The following is a 22,787-nucleotide window of genomic DNA, read 5'->3' on the forward strand; positions in this document are numbered from 1 at the left end:
AGGGTCGAGAATCATTCATTGAGCGGCGAAGGGGGTCGCGTACGTCATCAACCGAGAGGGGGGGGGGGTGGCGCTCTCCGGCTTCACTCCTGAAGCCGATTTAACCTTACTAAGATGGCCGCCGAGTATAACTGACCCCGCCCGTTCGATGACCTCACCGGCTTTTGACGGCGCGCGCGTGCTCGCTCGCTCGACTCCCGCTCGATTTGCGCGCCATCCGATTGGCCGAAAGCGTCAGCGAATGGACTCGCGCGTAGAGCCGAACTGCGACTGCGCACGCGCCAACAGCGGTGGGAAGAGGGGCGGGGGCGTTTGGGCTGTGTGGCACGTGCGCGTTTTGGTCACCGTGCACGTGGTGGAAAAAACGCGGGAAATAAAAAAAATGTTTTTGGCGTAAAACTATTACTGTACGTGGCCGAACCCCGAAACAAATATGGATCATTGGGTTGGCTACGAAACCCTACGTTTTAGTAAAATTAAAATGATTTTAATTTTAAGCTACATTTATACACGTGTATATTCATAATCAACGTTTTTGGGTTAGATCGCGTTATTTATAAATGTGTCGTATCCCTCCACCACCCGACACGGCCAATCAGCAAAAAAGTGTCACGTTGACAAAAGACAAATAGTTCACTGCTTTAGCCCACCGGTGTGTTGAAGCGTAAAACCACAACATTTACAATTTTTTAATACGACGTTTCGCTGGTAATTGCATCCAACATCATCGGGAAATTCGCGATCTAACCCAAAAACGTTGATTATGATAATATTGGTCGCGAAAGCCTACGTGTTAAACTGACACGTGTATATATTATGTAACGAAGCTCATGCTGTATATTATATTACAATGTGGATTTCCCGGTATATCTAGTCTTAACATTTTCTGAAAACCTGTTTACCGTGGCACACTAGCAGAGCCAAATGGCATCACGAAATGCAAAGCGACGGGCAGGGCTCAAGGTAATAATTCAAATGTATAATGCGCATTCCATCCTTAGGATCCCAATGCGCAAAGATCACAGCAGCAGGAAGCATGAGCGCTGGTTAGGAAGTAGGGGAGTGGAGAAGGAATGACTGGGCCAAGAGTTTCCACTGCACCAAGACCCCGCTGCACGTGTGCGAGTCTACTGGGAGCAAGCAGCGGTGAGCTGCATGGAACAGCGTCTGTTTTCCGAGGGGGCGGAGACAGCGGGAGAGATTCAGTTGGGACGGCCACACTAAAGCCACGTGATTCATGGGAAGCTTGAGCTGATTTAGATGTATGAATAAAAATGCGTACCGTGCAGGAAAAATGTGTAATGTGCTCGAGGAAATGCCAATGCCACGTTGCAGCGACAAAACACGTGAGTGCACAACACGAAACAATGCCTTGCACCACCTCCGTTTTGCTATTAGCGTTAAGACTCATTCTGTAATAAACCATATTTTCCTAAGGGGCCGTCCATAAATGACGCCACGCGATTTTGGACGATTTTTGACCCCCCCCCTCCCTCGTCACACGGCGTCACAAAAAGCCAGACCCCCCCTCAAATGACGTCACAAAGCTCTGTCCCCCCCAAGAAAAATAAAATATGCTTCAAATCGCTTTAAACTATTGTCATTGTAGTGCGTATTTAATGTGGCGCTGCACTCTGATGTTACAGGAGAAAACATTTATTAAAGTCTATTTAATTAAGTAGAACGTGTTGTCTATATTTATTTAAAGTTGTGCATTTTGATGTGACGTCACATTTCTCAACCCCCCCCTCCTCGTCACACATTGTCACAAATGTCTGCCCCCCCCCCCCCCCAGGTGCGTGACGTCATTTATGGACGGCCCCTTATTATTATCGACATAACGCGCTGCGAGCTTCGTCGTTAGGCAGCAAAGTTCGGTAGCGATGCGTGAGGTGCAAGTACGAACAGCAGCAGCAGCATCTCCTTCTCGCACAACATCCTGAATGTCTTATCCACGTTAATTTTTGTGTTTGGCCCCCACCCAGTACGCCACACTCAAGCATTTCACAACACGTGAAAACAATCCTTTTTTACTTTCTTATTTTTCTTAACTTAAATAGGCTGTTACTATTTTTAATACATGTATGGGTAGTATTGTACTGGTATGAACCTCCTGGTTCCACCAGCCCACAGGGGATTATTGTGTCCGTCCGTCGTGCATACAAAAATGTTAGGGGTGGGGCTGGATCGAGAGGGGAGGGGCTGGATGGGGAGGGGCTGGATGGGGGGTGGGAGGGGTGGGGCTGGGTGGGGAGGGGCTGGTCACCCCGTGGTGCCCTTATAAAACTCAACGTTTAACCTACTCACGCCGGCTTGTGCCCGCCCTCAAAGTCGGGCATATTTGCGGAATACACCACGCTGCCGTTGACCCTGGCCATTGACTGAGCAACCCAACGTTCCTACCAGCTCCCTCCGCAGGAATGTGTTAATTATGTACTGTAACCAGTGAAATGTGTAGACACAATAATGAGGTTCGAAAGCATAATCTCCCTAACCACAACCATTTCCTTTATATCTTGTGGGAAATTTACGTAGAATTTTTACGGAATTTTGAGTTACGCGCCGTTTTCAAGAGGAAGCTGTAACTATCGGTGACAATTACACAATCGTTGAATTCACCTGGAAAGTAATTGTTAAAGGGGTTTGGTCAGAGGCGTCACTAAACAGTTCTGCCAAGAGGCTTTTAGAGGTATGGGTGTACCTCGACACATATTTGGGTTGCATTCTTGAAAACCCGAACTTAAAGTGAAACATTCTCCTCTATATCGGAACAGATGTTTCCATAAGGTCCCCATTATCTAACGTAAGATGCGTTCATAAGGAAATATCGAACCCAGAAGCTACCAAAGTAAACACTTTTCAACGCAATATATGGAGAAGTATAACGAGACGAGTTAAACAAAAACTTTTTTAAAAACATGCTTTTATGAAATGTACTCGTAATGGAAGAACTCCACGACTTCAGGAAGTGGCCCCGAAGTTTTCCATAGCGTAAGGGACCGTGGCCAATTACAGCCAACATCAGTTGACCGTGGACAATTAGACCCAAGCCGAAACATAACATGTAAAAAAGAATGTTTAAAAATGTATTTTTATGATAGAATAAAGTATTGTCATCAGTATGACATAAGTATACCAAGTTTGCAGTCGATACCACATTGGTAAGTGGGTTAAAATTGAGTTACAAGATTTGAGGATACGACAACAACAGACAGAGTGAGTTAAATGAAAGCGTGTAACAATGTACACTGCTATTTACTCACCAGAAACCGGGGGGTGGGGTTACTAGGAGGGTGTGAGTCCAGTGAAGTGTGGTGGAAGGTACAGGAGCTTGGTGTGCGTGGCTTATCAGAATCTGTGTTTATACTGCAGGAATCCGATGAGCTATGAAGCTCTTTTCAACACGGCTGTCAAGGGGCGAGGCTACAAAACGCAGCGACCAGTCACACATGGCCTAGGACAGTATAAAAAGGCACGCATGCACATAACGTGCATTTACTATAAGTTTGTAGTTAGATTTTTTTCCCCACCGAAACATAATTTATGGCAAACCTAATAACGAACCATCGTTAATCGAAGTAACTCATATCGGGGTGCACCTGTAAAAGGAAGAGGTGCAGCCCCGCAATTCTTTGCTCGTGTCATTGCTGGCCGAAGAGCCGCCACGAAACAGCCCATCTAGAGGGTGTTTTGGCCTACTCTTCCTCACTGGGTAACGTGTTGAATGAAGGTGGAATAACCAACACTTTACCTCACCTGAGGCCAACCTTAACCATACGACTGTGTTGTTATCGACTTAGGGGCCGTCCATAAATGACGTCACGCGCTTTTGGACGATTTTTGACCCCCCCCCTCGTCACACGGCGTCACAAAAAGTCAGACCCCGCCTCAAATATGACGTCACAAAGCTCTGCCCCCCCCCCCCCAAAAAAAAAGAAACATGCTTCAAATCGCTTTAAACTATTGTCATGTTGTAGAAGAAAACATTTATAAAAAAAAGTCTATTTAATTAAGTAGAACGTGTTGTCTATATTTATTTAAAGTTGCGCATTTTGATGTGACGTCACATTTCTCACCCCCCCCCCCCCCTCGTCACACATCGTCACAAATGTCTGACCCCTCCCCCCCCCCAGGTGCATGACGTCATTTATGGACGGCCCCTTATACTGCTGGGAGGAGAGAGGAATGGGGGGAGATGGAAGTAACTTTTCCCCTCCGTGTCTGTGTAACAAGTATCGGCTGAACATTACGAACGCCACGTCTCCTCCTCCGTCATCGTGAGTTCACGCAAATTCATTTTAAAACGTCTTAAAAAAAGTTCTGTCACGCGTACGTAACAAAAAAAAAGTAAAGCACCGATTTAGGAGTCCGTTTGGCACAAACGAGTGGCTATGGCTTTGGTCTTGTACGTCTTCTTAGTGCAAGCTGAGTTAGTGTAAAAACAAAAAGTGCATTCACCCCCGCTTGGGTGTCAACAGATGACACTGACGTCCGGCAAAACTCGTAAACAGCTGCCGCCGGCATTTGTCGCAATTTGAATTTCAATGTAACAAAATGTCAACAAGTGGTCTGCGTTACTACTCTATTCTGCTGTCTTTATCTTGGATCTTCACATATTCGTCGTAAGGGATATCATTATCCCTCAGCCTGTAACGAGAGGCAAAACGTTACCGGTTGCTTTAACATGCGCGAGAAGACGTACAGAAATAAATGTTTCGTAAGAATACACACAGACACGTCTTCTATAACACCGCAGCATTATTGTATACGAACGGCAAATGTATAACTTTGGACATTTACGCATATATGTACCATGCCATGGGAATGCCCTATGGTTAATTTACTACGTATTTATTATGACATCGCAGTATCGCGAGAGGTGGTGGTGGTTTAGGGTGGGGGGGGGGGGCCTTCACCCAGCAGTGGATTGAACATGACTGATATTTTTGTTTTGTTTATTTCATTTGTTACACGGATGATCCCATTTAGCCAGATGTCCGGCTATTTTACAATGGAGATCCGCGGCGTACGAACACAGCAGCAACAACAACAAGACAAAGCCATGTGAAGGCCAATATTGCACAGAGCGAGTGCAGGGTCTTTAAGGACGTACAGAGAAAACTGGATAGGGCCAAGCACAGAGCCGTGAGTAACTTCCTTTGTATTGGGGGTCCTGTCAGATGGTGATGGGGCACCAAGGTGGCAAGATGTTAACTACCTCGCTAGGTATACAGGAGGAGTCATCTTCTTGGTTGTTTCGGTAAAGTCACGTAGAAGGGAAAGACGTCTTTCCGACAGACCTGTTCTTCACCTGAGGACGGCTGCTTGCGTTGTGGCCGAAACGTCGTGAGAATTGTATTTTATTATGTTTTATTTTTATTATTTTATTATTTCCCTTCTACGTGACTTTACCGAAAGAACCAATAAGATGAATCCCTGCAGTCACGAAAGCTTTAAATCGATATACAGGAGGAGGTCGTGGGTTTGATGCCGACCCTGACACTTAAATATTTGGAGTTTGCATGTTATTCCCGTGGTCGCGTTTATTTTTCTCCGGGTCTTCCGGTTTTGCCCTCCACATTTACAAACACACGCTTAGAGTATTTGGCTGTGATAAATTCCCACATGATAAGCCACTTATGAGATATCATTTGTGGCCCAGATCGTATCTGAAAAAGAACTATATCGCTCAGTGGGTCTGACCTGGTAAAAGAAAACGTTTCATAAAGCTTTTTTTTATCGTACGATTGACAGAGACATAGTTGCAAATCAAGGAGTTGCACGATGGTGATGATGACCACATTTAAATGTCTACTCACACGACACACTTCAAGCAGGTGTTGTCTTTGAGGGCAGAAGCGATGGCCTCGGCGCCGAGCACGGTAAATTTATTTTTGTTCAACCTAAACGGGGAGATGAACACATTACAGTCGCTCTTCGGTTAACGTTATTTTTAATCCGTTCCACGAAAACTACTGTTAGCCGAAATAACCGTTCATCGAAATCACCGACCAGTAGTATTCATAATACATGTTTTTGGGTTAGATCTCGTTATTATAAATGTGTCGCAACCCTCCACCATCCGACACGGCCAATCAGTAAAAAATGTGTCACGTTTACAAAACACCAATTAGTTACTTCTTTAGCCCACCGGTGTATTTCAAGAGTGAATCCACAACATTTAGGATTTGAGTACGACGTTTCGCTGGTAATTACATCCAGCATCTTCGGGCAATTTGTCAGAATAGTGAAGCCATCCATCTGCTTCTGGAAGCAAACTGTGTGCACGCCCTCCCTCATGGCCTTGTGCCATTCCAATGACTTACACGTACGTCATCGGAATGGAATCGAAATAAAATGTTACAACGTACGCATGTCACTGGAACGGGAAAGGGCTTAGACACCTTACGTCGTTCTGCACTCTGGCCCCAAGGCCTCGTTTAAATATTTAAAAGGGATTCACGCACAGGGGCGGCATCCTCACCACAGCTGCTCGAGGTGCATTTTTCCACGGATGGCGTCGGCGAGGATGAAGGCCTCCTCGTCCGTCAGGGAGTTCTCCCCGAGCCTGCCTCGACCGGACACAAAATGAAATCGCTCGGCACGGAACTCTGGAACGCCGCTCGCTGGGGAAAGGACACCAGGATTTGGTGGTGGACAGACGGTGTCAACGGTGCATCAGTTCAACGTCGTTCTTAGGGTGCTTCAAATCGTGCCTGTGAGAAATGGTCAATTGGATAGGCTCGTTAATGATGCATAATTTCAACGTCGTTCGTACGGTCACAGCACGTCCTTCATATCGTGCCTGTGAGAATTGGTTAATTGGGTAGACGTGTCAATGGGATATACGTGTCAATGGGATATACGTGTCAATGGGATAGACGTGAATTGGATAGACGCGCCATTGATGAATCAGTTCAGCATCGTTCGCATGGTTACGACACACGCTTCAACTAGTGCCCGTGAGAATTGGCTCTGCTCAATTCGAATATGTTGGGGAGTGGTTTAACGCAATGGTTAGTACAATGTGTTACAAATCTGGAACATCGGACCAGGGTATCTCGGTTAATTTCACAACGTGCTAATTACTGCACAATTTTTTTTCAACACTCGCTATACTCGAAAGTAAAAACAATTCTCATCCTGGCAAAGGTGCTTATTCAGATGAGAGCCATCACACGTATCCCAGGTAAAATACGGCAAGTCCTGCACACAAACCAGAGATCCTGCAGGGTGGAGTTCTTGAGGAGAGCCTCAGACAGTCGTCTGACGCCTTCATTGCCAATGCCATTGCCCACCAGGCTGTTGCACAGGGGACACACACAGACACATTAACAGTAGAAATTCAAGGTTCACGTTCAATTTGTTCAACCGGGTGAGTGGCCGATGCAACTGCTGCAGGTGAGACTCATCCTGGTCGTTTGAGTTCTCATCTAGCTTGAACAAAATCAACTTGGAGGAACTTGCAGCTCCAACCCAGGTGTGACCACAGTTCTCCAACCCCTGCTGAACCTGCGCTCTGAGCAGCGGGAGGAGCAGCGACTGTCAATGAAATAGAACCTTGTTTTTCTTTCAAATTGCCCCGTAAAGAATGGTCTATATTGAGCCGCATCGGAACATCAAACGGCAGGTGCGGCTATCTCCTCCTACACCGATGGACAATTAAGAGTAGCTCCCAGTGCGACTGCGGCCACCATTCTCAGCCCATGGGCCACATAGTAACACCGTCGCCCCCTTAAATCATTTGCTCGAAGATTTTCAGACATTCAATAGGTGTGTGCGAGTCTGTGTGTATGGTGTAGCGGTTCTGGTGCAGCGCTACGAAAACCCAGCGACCAGAGTTCCATGCCCGCTCACGACCAACATCGGTGACGAATATCTGAACCGGTGTTGGGCCTCCCCCAGGTCTACTCAGTCTCAAATGAGTACCTGGTGCAGCGTGTAAACATCGCCACTGGGGAGACAAAGGCGGCCGAGCGAGGTACTGGCCACCCACCCCCCTCGTGTGCCGTGCCGGCCTTTATAAGTGATACTCGCTAACAGCACTTGCCCCAACAGTCTGTTTAGGCTACACGGGGGATCTTTGTGTAAGTCTATGAATTACCACGAGTCAATATCTCAAGCAGTAACGTCACTGCCTAATTATAATTATTCACCAATGGGTTTATATATGGGTCTATGAGTCTGTTAGTCTGTTTATGTATATCACGTTGTCCTGCACTATTTAAGACTGGAAGCAGGTGGATGGCTTCACTATTCTGGCAAATCGCCCGATGATGCTGGATGTAATTGCCAGTGAAACGTCGTACTCAAATTGTAAATGTTGTGGATTCACTCTTCAACACGCCGGTGGGCTGAAGTAGTAACTATTTGTCGTTTTGTTTACGTGACAAAGCCATTACTGATTGGCCGTGTCGGGTGGTGGAGGGTTTCGGCACATTTATACTTCTAACCCAAAAAACCTTTATCAATGAATAATATTGGTCGAGAAAGCCTACGTGTTAGAATTGCAACTATTTACCACGAGGCTACTCCTGAAACCATCCGCTGGCTCACTCACCAACTTCGACACGAATGTATAAACCTTAAGCAATGGAACAAACGAATAAGTGAGGAAGACACTTTATGTATGCAACTCTTGTGTTGTTGTCTAATTAACTGCATACGTAGAAATATAAGCCAGCAACCCACCCAGTTTTCGGCAGGTTAACCCTTTTCCATTCCAAGACGTCTGCAGGTTGCAGGGTGGGTGTCACGTTCACCGATGAATCTCGGAACGCGCAACCGGCTCAGCCTTCATTTTATTTCGAGAGGCATAGCGCCGTTGTTTTTAAAGACATTGTACTCGCCGCAGAGAACTGTAGCGACACGACCGCACTCTACGATAGATGGCGTCAAACTGTGGCACGCGTCCTCCCGCATAGCCTTGTGGGAGCCCCGGTACAAATAAAGTTATTTTATTTTAGTTTTTCTTCCGTTTCCATTCCGATGACGTACACATACATCCCACGTACGTCATCGGAACGGGAAAGGGGTGAAGTCCACTGGACCGAGACTCGCAGCAAATAAAACGAAGTACTAACAAAACAGGACGTCATTATTAGCTACGGACGGGGTGAGATGACGCAGTGGGAACAGAGGTGGACGGCGCGGGTACCTGAGCCAGGTGAGCGGCGTGTTTTGCTCCAGCACCTCTGCGAACGCCACAGCCCCCCGGTCGCCGATTGCGTTGCCCCACAAACTGGGGGACAGAGCGACACACAGAACCGCAGTGGTTACGCGCAGCTCGCTAAAACCTGATTTTTTGTTATATATTACAAAGAAATCGCTTGACATGCAGGTGCTGGGTGATTTATATTGCACAATCGAGAGGGATGGAGATAGTCTGGGGTGGCCCTCATCCAGCAGTAGATTGACAATAGGCGATCATGAAGACACAAACTCCAAGTGGCAGAACCACTGGTGGCCGTTAAAGCTGCGATGAAAGAAAATGACACTTGCAGTCCTTTATCAATCCACTGCCGGTCAGTGCGGGTTTGGCAAAGGGGGGAGACACACGACCGATTCGGATATCGCTCGCCAACAATGTTCGCCATGGCCGGGAATTTAACTCAAGATTTCTTAGATCAACCACTCCACCCACAGCCCTACCCCAAGGCCAAGATACATTCGGGGAATCTTTAGGGCTATCTCACCGGCAACGCATTTACTGTGAGCAACTATGGCAACTTGGTAAGATGATGGCAGAAGAGCGACTGAGTTGTGTCTGGCCAATGAACGCAGAGTTTGTTGAACTTTGACGTTGGCGATAAGTGATTGGTCGAGAGAGCACGCAACGTCGGGAAGTCACGTGACGATGTCTGCCCGCGATCTGAATGGAAGCTGTCAATTCAAGAAGCGTGTTAATAACTCCATAAGAGGTTTTTTTTTTTGGGGTTGGATCTCGTAAATATAAATGTGTCGTTCAACCCGCCACCACCCGACAGTCAATTAGTAAGGTTTGTCACGTAAACAGAATATGACAATCCATTACGAGTACAGCACACCGGTGTGTTGGAGAGTAAAAGATAAGAAATATTTTTTTTTTTACTTTTTAAAAACACGCTTTAATGAAATGTACCCTACTAGTAATGGAAGAACTGCACATCTCCAGGAAGTGGCCCCGAGGCTTGCCATAACGTAAGGGACCGTGGTGATTTACAGCCAACGTTAGTTGAGCGTGAACAATGAGACCCAAGCCGAAACATAACATATAAAAAATAATTTTAAAATATTTGTATTTTATTTTTATGATAGAATATAGTATTGTCATCAGTATGACACAAGCATACCAAGTTTGCAGTCGATACCACATTGGGAAGTGGGTTAAAATTGAGATACAAGATTTGAGGATACAATGACAACAACAACAGACAGAGTGAGTTAATAGAAAACGTGTGATAATATTGGTCGCGAAAGCGTACGTGTTAAACCGTGTTAAATAACTCTATTACACCTCTAACAGTGTTGCTTGTTTGCTGTCCACTTGATGTTTTAGGCCTTTGGGCCCCGTGTGCTCAGCAGCTGTTTGTCAGAAATAAAACGTGTCCTGGAAATTTTGTATTGTCTGTTATTGTAACGTTTTGACCCCGTGCCCCTATCGGACATCTGCGAAAAAGAGCTTCATAGCTCTTCGGATTCCTCCTGTATCAATACATATTCTGATTCTGGATGGCAGTTCTCCGATGACAGAACACAACACGCAAGTGTGCCCGAGTCCCCACGAGGCGATCTTCCACTTAGGACTTTGTTGAAATTCCTCACAAAACATTAACAAACATCCGTACGCGCAGGAAACCTTCTATTCCGGAGCCCCGCCCCCCCGCCCCCCCTTTTACCTAATATCCACTCATACCCCAAATCCCACACTTATACCCCATAACCCCTCTCTCTCATAACCCCCCAAACCTTAAACCCCCCCTCATACTCCATATCCCACAGTTATATCCCGTAACCCCCCTCTCTCATACCGCCCCCCCTTAAACCCCCCCCCCTCATGGCCCCCACACTTAGACCCCATAACCCCCCTCTCTCATAACCCCCCCTTAAACCTCCCCCTCATTCCCCCATATCCCCATATCCCACAGTTATCAAATCACTCCTCCAGTCCTCCGCCAATCCCCGGCCTCGTTTCTGCCCAGTTTATTTAATTATTTTAGACGGTGTCTCCCCGCCGCCCCCCTCCCGCCTGTCCTCACCTCACCAGCACGACACAAATACAAAGACCCCCCGTATAGCCTCAACAGACTGTAGGGGCAAGTGCTGTTAACGAGCACCTATAAAGGCCAGCACTGGCACACGAGGGGGTGGGTGGCCAACACCATGCCTGGCCGCCTTTGTCTCCCCAGTGGCGATGTTTTTACACACCGCACCAGGTACTCATTTGAGGCTGAGTCGACCTAGATGGAGGCCCGGGACCGGTTCAGATAATCGTCACACTGGTGTTGGCCGTGAGCGGGAATCGAACCCGGGTCGCCGGGTTCATAGCACAGCGTAGCACTCACCACTACACTACCGCTCCCCCAAAATCACACACACACCTCACACACACACCTGACACACACACTCTGACACACACCTCACACACACACACCTCACACACACCTCACACACACACCTCACACGCACCTCACACCTCACATACACACCTCACACACACACACACTCTCACACACACACACTCTCACACACCCTTATACACACCCCTCACACACACCTCACACACACCTCACATACACACCTCACACACACACACCTCACACACACACACTCTCACACACACCTCACACACACCTCACATACACACCTCACACACACACACTGACACACACACACATCTCACACACACACCTCACACACTCTGACACACACCACACTCTCACACACACCTCACGCACACACTCTCTCACACACACCTCACACACTCTCACACACCTCACACACACACTCTGACACACACACCTCACACACACCACACACACACCTCACACACACTCTCATACACACACACTCTCACACACACACCATACACACACACACCTCACACACACTCTCTCACACACCTCACACACACCTCACACACACACACCTCACACACACACCTCACACACACACACCTCACACACCACACACACCTCACACACACACCTCACACACACACCTCACACACACACACACGAGCAACTGGTTCATTGTTTGGTTGGCGGCCTTTTTCTGTTGAAACCGCGGGCGACAGAGATCTAAATGACAAACAAAGTTTACCCGACGATCTTGACAGAGCGGTTGCGCTTCAGCGCATCTGCCAGCAGCACGGCGCCTGCGCCCGTGAACTCATTCCCGCCGAGCCTGAGGGGGGGGTGAAGGGGGGTCACAGGCGACAAGCAGCGAGTCAGGGCTGTCGATAGGGGGGGGCGGGAGGGGGAGCGGGGTATGGGGGAAAATCACACCACGTGCCCCCCCCCCAACCCCTTAAAACTAAAAAAATATTACATCTGACACCGTGATGTCAAAGCGAGGCACCCCCTCCACCCAAAGCGTGCCCCCCCCCCGCACCCAAACCGCCCCTCCCGCCACCGAAAGCACCCTCCCCCCCAATGCGCGGGGTCCGGGGCGGTCGCCCCGATTCTCCATACCCTAGGGACGGCTTTGCGCTGGGGGGCACACAAACAGAGAGAGGCGTCGCGGTCAATGCAGTCGCTGCGTCTGCCAAACAAACCGCTGCTTTTCACCACTCCCGGTAGCTCTTTAAGATACAGTGTGCAAATGTGTGTACGTGTGTATACATACACACGCACTGTATATGTACATTCAACAAAAACGAGAGAGAAGCAGCCGGAGAGGACACAATTCTCCGGAAGAACCTGCCGACGCAAGATTTACGATTTAGAGAAAAAGGGAAGAGGTTATAAGGATCGGGGGGAGGTGTTAGGGGTGTGGGGTTACAGGTTGGGTTAGCGGGTTAGGGAGGCTGAGATGACTCGAAGGAACACAACGTTCAGGGGAGTGGGGGGGGGAGAGACCCACTATTAACAATGATCACACTGTTGGCTGATGATGACAACCAAAGACCCCCAAGGTGTTCAACGGAGAGTTCCCATCACGTGCCAACCATATCCACCGGGGGTCTCTCACTTGAGTTGCTCAATGGTGCTGCTCTTCTCGATGAACTTCGCCAGGTCGGGCGCGATGACGTCCGTCAAGCTGTTCTTAAAGAGCCTGCCAGTGGAAAAAAAAAGTTACACTCACTTCGAGGCAAGACGTCAACGCAAAATGCCCGACGCTAGACGTACATACGTTGAACTTCTTTCGCACCATACGTAGCCAACCGTGCTAATCGGAGGTGCGGGGGGAAGGACAACAACCTCAACACAAAAAGCAGCTGTAAAAAAATTACTTTCCAATGTGCATTTAAAAGTGCATAGCTCCAAGTGATTTCCTAATATCAGAAGGAAGAGCGTTCCAGACGGCCACAGAAGCGCATCTAAAAGCATGCGATGCAGTGACCACTGTCTTTGTTAGATGGCCAGCCAAGAGCTGCTGCTGCTGCTGCTGCGAGGATGACCGGAGTTCACATGACGGTTTACGCTCATTGACGCCTCAATCCCTCCGCTGGCTCGCAGTCTCAATCCCCCCGGGTCAATTCCGAGATGGCGTTCAGCATCCGCAAGATTTCCACCCCGTGCACTTGCTCTGTGCGAGAACGAGACGCTGCATCAACAGGAGGGCGACCGTTGCCGGCAACAATCACCGGGCAACGGTCGCCGCACCATAATCCTGTTGCCTAAATCTGGACTACAATCTGATCGCAGCTGCCGGTTGGTTGGCGACTTCCAATCAGATGACGGATAGGCACCACGTGACTTGGTTGTGTGGTCTGTAGACCATATAATTGATCATCACTTAAACAAAAAACTCGTTTTCATTGATTAGACACACCTCCCGCATGCGACAGTCATACAAAGTTGCTTTAGCTGCTCACAGTAAATCCGTTGCCGGTGACAATTGCCCTTCAGTTGCTTTAATGTCCTTGTAGCGGCGGTGCTGTCGCTGCAAAGGTGTAGGCCTGAGGGTAATGCCCACTGAGCTGTATAGCTCTTTTTTAGAAGCGACCTGGCCACAAATGATAGCTCAACGAAGTGGCTTATCGTCTTGTAGAAATTTATAGCAGCCAAATACTCTGAACGCATGTTACAAAATGTGGAGGGAAAAACCGGAGGACCTGGATAAAATTCCACACGATCACGGGGAGAATAGGACCTCCTGTATACCAGGTGAGGTAGTTAACATCTCGCCGCCGTTGACCCCAGTTGATCGCCAGTTCGCGTGTGGTGAGGTAAATGGTGATTCCTCCCACTTCTTCCAAGACATATACCCAGAATGGATTCGTAGGTCAAGTAAAAACAATAGTAATAAGCTGCATTTATAAAGCCCCTTTCAATGACAAAGTACTCGAGGCTCCGCACATCGCAGGCCAAGCGGAGGAAACACTAAGAAGACAGTGAGAAAAGCTAATGCAGAGAAGTAAAGCAAGAGAGAATCGGCGTGTGCCGAGGCAGGTTTAAACACCGCCGTTGTATCGTTGTGTCCGAATCGTGACCAACACTGGCAGTGGTCCCTTTCCGCCAGCAGTGGCGTGAGCAAGCAATCGCAGGGCTAGACGTTTTTGTTGTTGTTGTTGTTGTTTATCACAACTAAACACGGCGGCTGAAGTCGGGACAGTCCCCCTCGTTTGCACGGCAGGCCGTGTGGTGGAGGGCCGCTTACCCAAGGTACTTCAAGGTGTTGTGCTTCATCAACTCCGGCAGCAGGACGCGGATGCCGTCGTCCGTTATCCGGTTACTGCTCACTCTGGAATACAAATGAAGAAGGGACGGAAAGAGGCGGGCGGGGGTAAGCGTGGAAATTGATTACCCAGGAAAGCCTTGCCGAGTCCGGAGACTCGGCAAGGAAACGTTTTCGCAGTGGGGAGTGGGGGGGGCAACGATTGCTATGTGTTTCTCAATGAGGTTTTGAGTCATTTGTTAAAATTTTGACCAGGATGCACACACTGGCCTAACATTCTAAACAAGTCGGAAAACCATTTGCATGCACGTTGAACGGTACGTAGACAACCGTGCTAATCCGAGTCTTGGGGGTAGGATAACAAATGAGAATTTGGGAGGGGGATAAAAAATAAATATTTCCCGCGAGCGTGTACACCGCGCGCCCACCGCAGCTGGTCCAGCTTGTGCAGGCACGGCAGCAGTTGGTGCAAGCCCAGGTCCTCGATGTGGTTGTTGTCGAGCTCGGCCGACACGGCCGACCTGGCGTGCCGCAGCACGAAAGCCAGGTGCGTGCAGTGCGCCGGCCCCACCAACGCGTAGTTCAGCTTCACGAAGCTCGGCACGTCGCGCGCCAGCCGCCGCGCCACCGCCTCGTCGCCAAACTCGTGGGCGCAGCACACCACCCACAGGAAGTCGCACGTCAAGTGGCCACGATAGCTGGCCATGTCGCGGCGCGTCAGTCGGACGCTCGCCGCAAGATCCTCCAGGTGAACGCGCAGGCACCGGCGCAGGTGCGCGCGCAGCGCCCCGCGCTTCCGCTTGAAGGCGCCGCCGCCGCGGTCCACCATCTTCAACAGCGTCGCGGAGTGCCGCTCAGACAGGAGGCCGCTGAGGAACTGCGACACCAACTGCAGGTTGCTCTTCTCTGAGTCGATGAGCTTGCGGCACTGGTTCCGCCGCTGCCAACCGACCACGCACGCCGGCGCCAGCCTCCGCCACGGAGTCGCTCGCGAGAAGTTGGGGAAGTGCCCGAGCACGTCGCGCGCGCTTCGGTCGGCGCTCAGCACCAGGAGGAGCGCGGCGAAGAAAGCCTGGAAGGTGACGTGCATGAACACGAACACGTCCTCCGTGCCGAAGCCGCGGTAGCTCTGCGACTTGATGAGGAAGCCGTACGCGAGGTCCTCCTCCGTGAGGCCGTGCTCCTTGAGGCGCGACGACGAGAACGAGGTCTCCGACTCCAGCAGCGCCTTCTGGGCGAGGCTGCCCAGCTTGAGCAGCAGCGGCAGGGAGGCGCCGAAGACGGCCTCGCGGTCCCGCTGCGGCCGGCTGTGACACAAGCACACCTCGAGCATGCTCAGGTAAATCTCGGTGATCGTCAGCGACGAGTCTGGGGCCCCCGCCGGCGCCGCCTGGTGTTGCGGCGGCTGCGGCTGCGGCTGCCGGAGCAGACCGTGGCACTGCGACACGATCCAGCAGTAGAGCGGGATTTGGCAGAGGCTGTAGATATTCGGGTCGGACTTGAGCAGCTGCTCCGTGGCCCGGCTGGCGGCGCCCTCGCGCCGCTTGGAAAGGTACGCCATGACGGCATCCTTGGAGAAGCCCGAGGCGACGACGTTCCGCCCGACGTGCGTCTCCAGCATGACCTTCACATCCGAGTTGGTTCGCGACGTCACGACCTTCTTCGCGCCCTTGAGCAGGTTCCCCCGCAAGACGTTGGCGACGAGCGTGAAGGCGGGGGCGGCGCCCTCCGGAGACGCGCACACCGCCACGTCGCCGTCGCCGCCGCCCGCCATGTCTCGCCGGAACTCGTCCATGGCGTCGAACACGAGCAGCGTCCTGTCCGGGCGTCTCAGCACATACTCGAACACCTTGTCGGGGCACGCGTCCGGGCAGCAACAGTTGTTGAAGAGCAGGTCCCTCAGGCAGATCTCCTTCTTCACGTGGTTCAGGTGGCTGCAGGAGAACGAGAAGAGGAACTCGAACTCGGCGTACGCCGCGCCCTTCGACCACTCCCGCCGCAGCTTCTGCACCAGCACGCTCTTGCCGCTGCCCGCGTCGCCCGACAGAAGGACCACGTCCTTGCCGGGCGGCCCGGGGCGGCGGCCGGCGTCGGCGCCGTTGCCGGCCACGGCCGGGGGCGGCGGCAGCAGCGTGTCCAGCGTGAGCACGAGGGGCTCCTCGTCGGCCGCGGTGGGCAGCGCGTGCAGCTGCGTCTCGGTGTAGATGTCGTCGAGGGCGAGGTGGCCAAGGTGGCTGTACATCTGCAGCGACTGCGAGCCGTCCTCGTGGTGCCGACGCAGCTTGGTCTTGTACGCCTCCACTGCGCGCCACAACACGTTTATGCGTTAGCACGTAGTTTACCGGATGGTAAACATGCTTTTTATAATGCAGAGTCGTTCATGCAATTCATCAGAATCAGAACTTATACTGGAGGAATCCGATGAGCTATGAATTTTTCCAGTAGGGGCAGGTCAGAACGTTACAACAACAACAAAAACACGATAGGAGTGTATGTTGAACTTCTTTCGCACCGTGCGAAAGAAGTTCAATATACATACACCGCCCAGTATTCGGTTACACAGGCGGTACGGACACCGTACATCGAGTGGCTCCTGATGCCATCGGATGAATTGCCAGACTCCTCTACACACGATTATATTATTTCGTCAGCTGCTTTTATAAATGTCATAATAAAGAAAGATTAACCAGGGCGGCATGCCGAAAATCGAACCGTGGACCTCTGCAACAAGCGTTGAACTCGCGAACTGACGGGCCATGTCCCCAAGACAAACAACAAACAGTTTGCTTCTTACAGCCCTGCCACTTTGCACAATTACTCCTTTACAGCAGCCGCTCGCCGCAACTTTTCCGCCTCGCCGAGACGTCCCTCGTAAAATGGCAGCAGTTAAAAAAAGATTTCCCGCAGCAACTTGTCGTTCTTTTTTACTTTCACCTGAACGGCGTCGTAAATCTGCGATGGCCACGATCGGCCGCCGGTCTGCAGCTCGTGACGAGTCGAAATGACAGGCGTCGCTGGTGTGGAATCTCTAACGGCTAAAACGATTTTTTATTTTACCAGGTAAAGCCCGCTGAGCTTTATAGCTCTTTTTCAGAAGCAACCTGGCCACAAATGATAGCCTAACATAGTGGCTTATCACGTTGACATCTAGAATAGCTAAATACTGTAAACACATCATATTGGTCATAAATGTGGAGGGAAAAACTGGAGGAACCGGAGAAAAATCCACATGGCCACAGGCAGGGAGACACCGCAAACTACAAAGATACAGGTGCCAGGGTAAGTTACCCCCGCCCTCACCACCCCATGCTGCGATTGGGCGAATAGATCGCACGACGATCGAGCGTCGTTTTCCCACCGGGCGAAGGGAAGTAGTCCTTCTCGGCCACCGCTTTCACGTCGACGCAGCAGAGAAACGCGGCCGCCGCGGCTTCCCCTTTCGTGTGAATCAGATTGAGCAGCTTCCTCACCTGCGGGAACAGAGACCACAGCGCCACTATTCACGCATCGACGGGTCAACTCGAAGGACCGTACGATCGCACCGTACCTAGCCAACTGCGCTAATCGGGCAGTGCGGGGCGAATAAGAGGTGCGGTAAAATGTAACAGGACCCTCCTGAAAGAGAGTCCTGCGACTCAGTGTGGCTTTCCTGGATAAACAAGTAAATTATTATAAACGTTGCCACGAGGTACGTGCTCCGGATTTTCGGATTATTAACGTGCAAACATTTGGAGAATCAGGCCTGGACGCGGCCTGCCGGCGCGCTTCAAAAGCCGCTAATCACGTTTTGCTGGCGCGTCTGCTGCGGAAGCGTCACTCTGTCCCGGTCCTCGTGACTCAAGACGCCGTCCAGCACCAGCTGCTCGGCCAGTACGTCCACATCGTCCAGCTTGTCCACCAGTGCCAGGTGGTGGAGCCGCATCGCAGCCAAGGCGCCGTCGGGGGGCGACGGCACCGCGACAAGCGTCGCGGCGTTGGCGTTGTCGGCGGTGGCGTCGGCGGCGGTGGCGAAGCAGGTGCTGGTGGTGGCGTCGGCGTCGGCTTGGTCCGTGCGGAGCTCGAACCCTGGAGGCACCTGGATGAGCGCCGCCCTCGCGAGCGCTCCCACCAGCTCCGCGGCGGCGTCCTCGCCCTTGCTGCTGACGATGCAGAGCAGCTGGCGCGCCGCGTCGTACGGCGTCCTGGGAGAACGCGATGGAACGCTCACGAAGGCGGCCTGCGGTGCGGCCTGCGGTGCGGCCTCCACCGCTATCATTGTTCAGTCTCACGAAGCCTCGAGAATCTTTTGTTTCCAAGAGGGTCCCGCAAAGTTTATCGCAGTAGAGGGCAACGATTACCGTGTTCCCCAATTGAGTAAATTGCGAGTATTTTTTTTTTTTATTTGGACCAAGATGTTGGCGCACCATGGCCGACTACTCTTCTCTGAATGAAGCCACAGGATTTTTTTTACTGTGAAGCAGAGGGAACAAATTTTATGTTAAATACACCTGTACGACAGTATTAACCAGGGCGGCCTACTAAAATTCGAACCGCAAGCCATAGACCTACACAAGCTAAAGTAATCATTGTCACCACGGCCATCAACGGACACGGTCTAGCCACTGCTGGATGAAGGCCTCCCCACACCGTCGCTGTGACGCTCATAATCCACCTCCACATGACTTTACATCGTCGCTCCATCGCCACCGCGTGTCCCTGTGCCCTTGTCCCCTTGGTCTACAGCTCCCCCCAGAGTGCATCTTCCATTCCGTGGGGCATAAGGGTTACCTGCCGCACACGATGCTCTCTCTCTCCTCCAGGGAGACGATGTCGCGAGCGAACAGGACGTCCAGGAGGCCCTCCACCTGCGGGCCCATGGCCAGGACGAGCCGCTCCCTGCGGTGGAGGAGCAGGGATGAGGCCTTCGGCCGGTCCTGCGCCGCTCCTCCCTCCGCCATCACCGGCCACCGGGCAAATCGAGCAAATAGATCAGGGCCCCAAGCGGATCAAGGTGGGGGCGGGAGCACCCCTGGATTTAAAGAGAGGCAGGGAACAAAAATAGCAGCGCATCAAACAAAAAAATCAGCTCGAATTCAAATCGTAATAAATAGCTAAAACAAAACGATAATCTCTACCTTAGATGGAGCTATAGACTATAGCAGTGCTAAGTTATTGGTGTACAATGGCATACCCAGAAGCCCGGTATTTTAGGAATCGGGAAAGAACCTAAAGCACCCTCCGCCCACCTCCCACCATTCCCCCCTCTCCCCTCATCATTGGGCTGACGGCTGCAGACAGTTGAGAGGGCCTTGGCCCCCACCCAAGGCCCTCTCAACTCCCTCGGTCGCGGGTGCCCAGTTGGGACAAACCCGGAGACACGCAGCAACACAAACACGGAGACACGTAGAGACACACGGACATGGATACACACGCGGAGATAGAGACACGCATACACCCACACAGTTGAGCAAATTCGTGTCGCCGAGTTTGGCAGTTCCACCTGAATTCCTCCATCATTAGAAGTGAGGGACCGTGAATTATATGTGAACTACCACGCGTTATCACCCATCCCCGGAGCGCCACAGTGGCCAGACGTTAACTACCTCACCTGGTATACAGGAGGTTGTGGGTCCGATCCCGACCCTGACGCCTGCTGTATATTTGGAGTTTGCGGTGTCTCCCTGCCCGTGGTCACGTGGATTTTTCTTCCAATTTTTCCCTCAACATTTAGAAATATGCGTTTTAAAGTATTTGGCTGCTATACATGTCCACGTCACAAGCTAATTTCGTTGAACTATCATTTGTGGCCAGGTCGCTTCTGAAAAAAGCTACATAGCCCAGTGGGCTTTACCTGGTAAAATAAAAAATTGATAAAATAGTGTGCCAGTTTGAAAGCGGTGCCGTGGAATGAAAAAGACGAGTCGTGCTGCTCTTGAGAGCCGCTATGTGATTTTCACTTGGCCTACCTTTCCACGGTATCAGACGTCTTGAAATATCTGTGAGTAACCCACACTTCACCCAGCCACATACAAACCTGCCGAGCGACCTGTGGTTGAACCTATTCGTGCTGGTTGCCGGGTGGACAGAGGAGTGTGACGGCAACTTTAAGATAAACTTTCCTCCAACTACAGTATATTATTTGCGTCTTTCTGTAAAGTCACGTAGACAGGGACATGGATCGGGCCCCCCCTGGGTCTCTGTCCAGTGATGGCCAGGTTCGACACGGCAGAATGCTTGCTGAAGCCACCATGTGTGGATGTGGTGTCGTTTACTGTGAGCGTCCATGGAAGCCGTGCTGTCAGGGTGCCTTGGGGTTTTTGCTCACTGAGCTTCGGATATTATTCCATTGACATCCCAAGCAGCCAGGCATTTCGGCAAACAACAAATAAAAATCGACCTATTACACCCAAAAATCGACCTGCTACACCCATTTCGATTTAAAGCTTTCGTGACTGCAGGGATTCATCTTCTTGGTTCTTTCGGTAAAGTCACGTAGAACTTTACCGAAAGAACCAAGAAGCTGCTACACCCATTTCAAACCTTTTAAAACAGTCTGCTTCAGCAGCAGATCATGCTTTCCCACCTGATGACGGACGCTTGTGTTGCGCCCGAAACGTTGTGATTTATTTCATACCTACGTGGCTTTACCGAAAGAACCAAAGAGTAATAAATAAAAATGTCAGATTTGTAATTGCATTCATTCACTCACGGCCCCGACAAGCGTTTGACAGAGACGCCACGAATATTCATGAAACACGCGACTCTGTCACCTGCATCAGCCATGATCAATCCACTGCTGGATGAAGGCCTCTTCTCACTCTTCATAACCATGGCCACTTTATTCCCACCACTACCATCTCGCGTATAACTGCTGTAAACCCCCTTAAATTAAGGCGGTAGATACGTCTGGATAATGTCACGTATTCATACAATCCACCCGGAAATGCCGCTCTACGCACTAGCACGAGAATTCGTCACTCCATCTCCGCAAACCCGGACGCGTTCCATCCCTTGACCCCCACTGCGTTTCCACACGCACCTCCGGTCAGCTTGGCTACGTGCGGTGCGAAAGAAGTTCAAACGTACGTCGAGCCGCTTGCCCACCCCGCCTGCCCGCCCGTCTCTCGATTCACCAGCCGAATTCGTCGCTCCATCTCCGCGACGGACGTTAAAACCCACGGCCGCTCTCTGCGCGATTTATCGCGACGTCGTGGAGGGTGGGGGAGGTTGTCTGGCTGAGCGGGCGACGTCCGGTTAATGATTGACGTCCCCCCCACCACCGTTCTTTCACCACCCACCCACTCGCCACGTTTAAAGCCTAGCGCCTGTGATATTCGGTGGGGGGGGGGTCGTTATTATCAGCATCCTCAGCACCAACAGCGTTATCAGCAAGCCAACAACAGTGATCATCACCGGTCAGCATCACCCACCGATTTTGCAGGGACTGCGCGTGTCTCCTGCTCGTTAGGGGAAGAAGCCGTCTTTGTGTGTCGTCTCAATCGGCGAGAGCGAGCCGAGAGAGACGTCTCGGGGTCTGATGCCCGCGCTTTCCGGAGAGAGAGAGATAAAGACGGCGGTGACTTCTTGAGACGGGGAGAGAGAGAGAGAGAACTTCCTGCTCCTTCTCCGGGTTCCTGTTTGAGACAAACTTGGCTGGGCTGGCCGGCCTCGCACTTTCCCAGCTGTTTGTCCGTGCAGTGCAAACTTTTGACGGATCGTCTCCGTCCAAGATTGGCCGCGTGGTGGCGACAAACACCGAGAATTTGGAGAGAAGAGAGCGAAGTTAAACGCGAAGTGTAAGTAGTACTGTATTGGGCTATCGCGACCAATGTTATCTCCATAGATATTAAAGGCAAAGTTGTGATTATGTGTCTGTTCAAAATGTTTAGCGTACTTCCCGACATGCAACAAACTGGAAATTTGCCATGTGGGTACTTTCCAGACTGTACACCATGCACAAATTATTAAAATACACTTTTGTTTTTTTG

At 50.9% G+C, this 22,787-nt stretch overlaps 1 protein-coding gene across 1 annotated transcript; it reads right to left on the reverse strand.

The window, feature by feature from the left end:
* Nucleotides 1-234: 234 nt before the first annotated feature.
* On the reverse strand, nt 235-22,551 carry LOC144946913 (nucleotide-binding oligomerization domain-containing protein 2-like). The gene is made up of 13 exons (XM_078875981.1): nt 22,230-22,551; nt 19,588-19,828; nt 18,605-19,001; nt 18,179-18,290; nt 15,249-17,121; nt 14,803-14,886; nt 13,171-13,254; nt 12,301-12,384; nt 9,158-9,241; nt 7,219-7,302; nt 6,485-6,568; nt 5,822-5,903; nt 235-270 (listed from the first exon to the last, which is right to left on the reverse strand). The coding sequence occupies exons 2-13, from the start codon at nt 19,755-19,757 to the stop codon at nt 235-237; spliced, it is 3,174 nt and encodes a 1,057-aa protein (XP_078732107.1). The 5' UTR covers nt 19,758-19,828; nt 22,230-22,551.
* Nucleotides 22,552-22,787: the final 236 nt, after the last annotated feature.

This window comes from Lampetra fluviatilis, chromosome 43 (genome assembly GCF_964198595.1).
Source record: "Lampetra fluviatilis chromosome 43, kcLamFluv1.1, whole genome shotgun sequence".
Lineage (NCBI taxonomy): Eukaryota > Metazoa > Chordata > Hyperoartia > Petromyzontiformes > Petromyzontidae > Lampetra > Lampetra fluviatilis.

Excerpts from the sequence above, each read along its gene's own strand:
- LOC144946913 (XM_078875981.1), bottom strand. The coding sequence starts at position 19,757 with ATGGCGGAGGGAGGAGCGGCGCAGGACCGGCCGAAGGCCTCATCCCTG. Across the intron at positions 7,303-9,157 it reads ACGCCGCTCACCTGGCTCAG|CCTGGTGGGCAATGGCATTG; the intron begins GTACCCGCGCCG and ends CCTGTGCAACAG. Across the intron at positions 6,569-7,218 it reads TCCACCCTGCAGGATCTCTG|GCTCGGGGAGAACTCCCTGA; the intron begins GTTTGTGTGCAG and ends CGGTCGAGGCAG.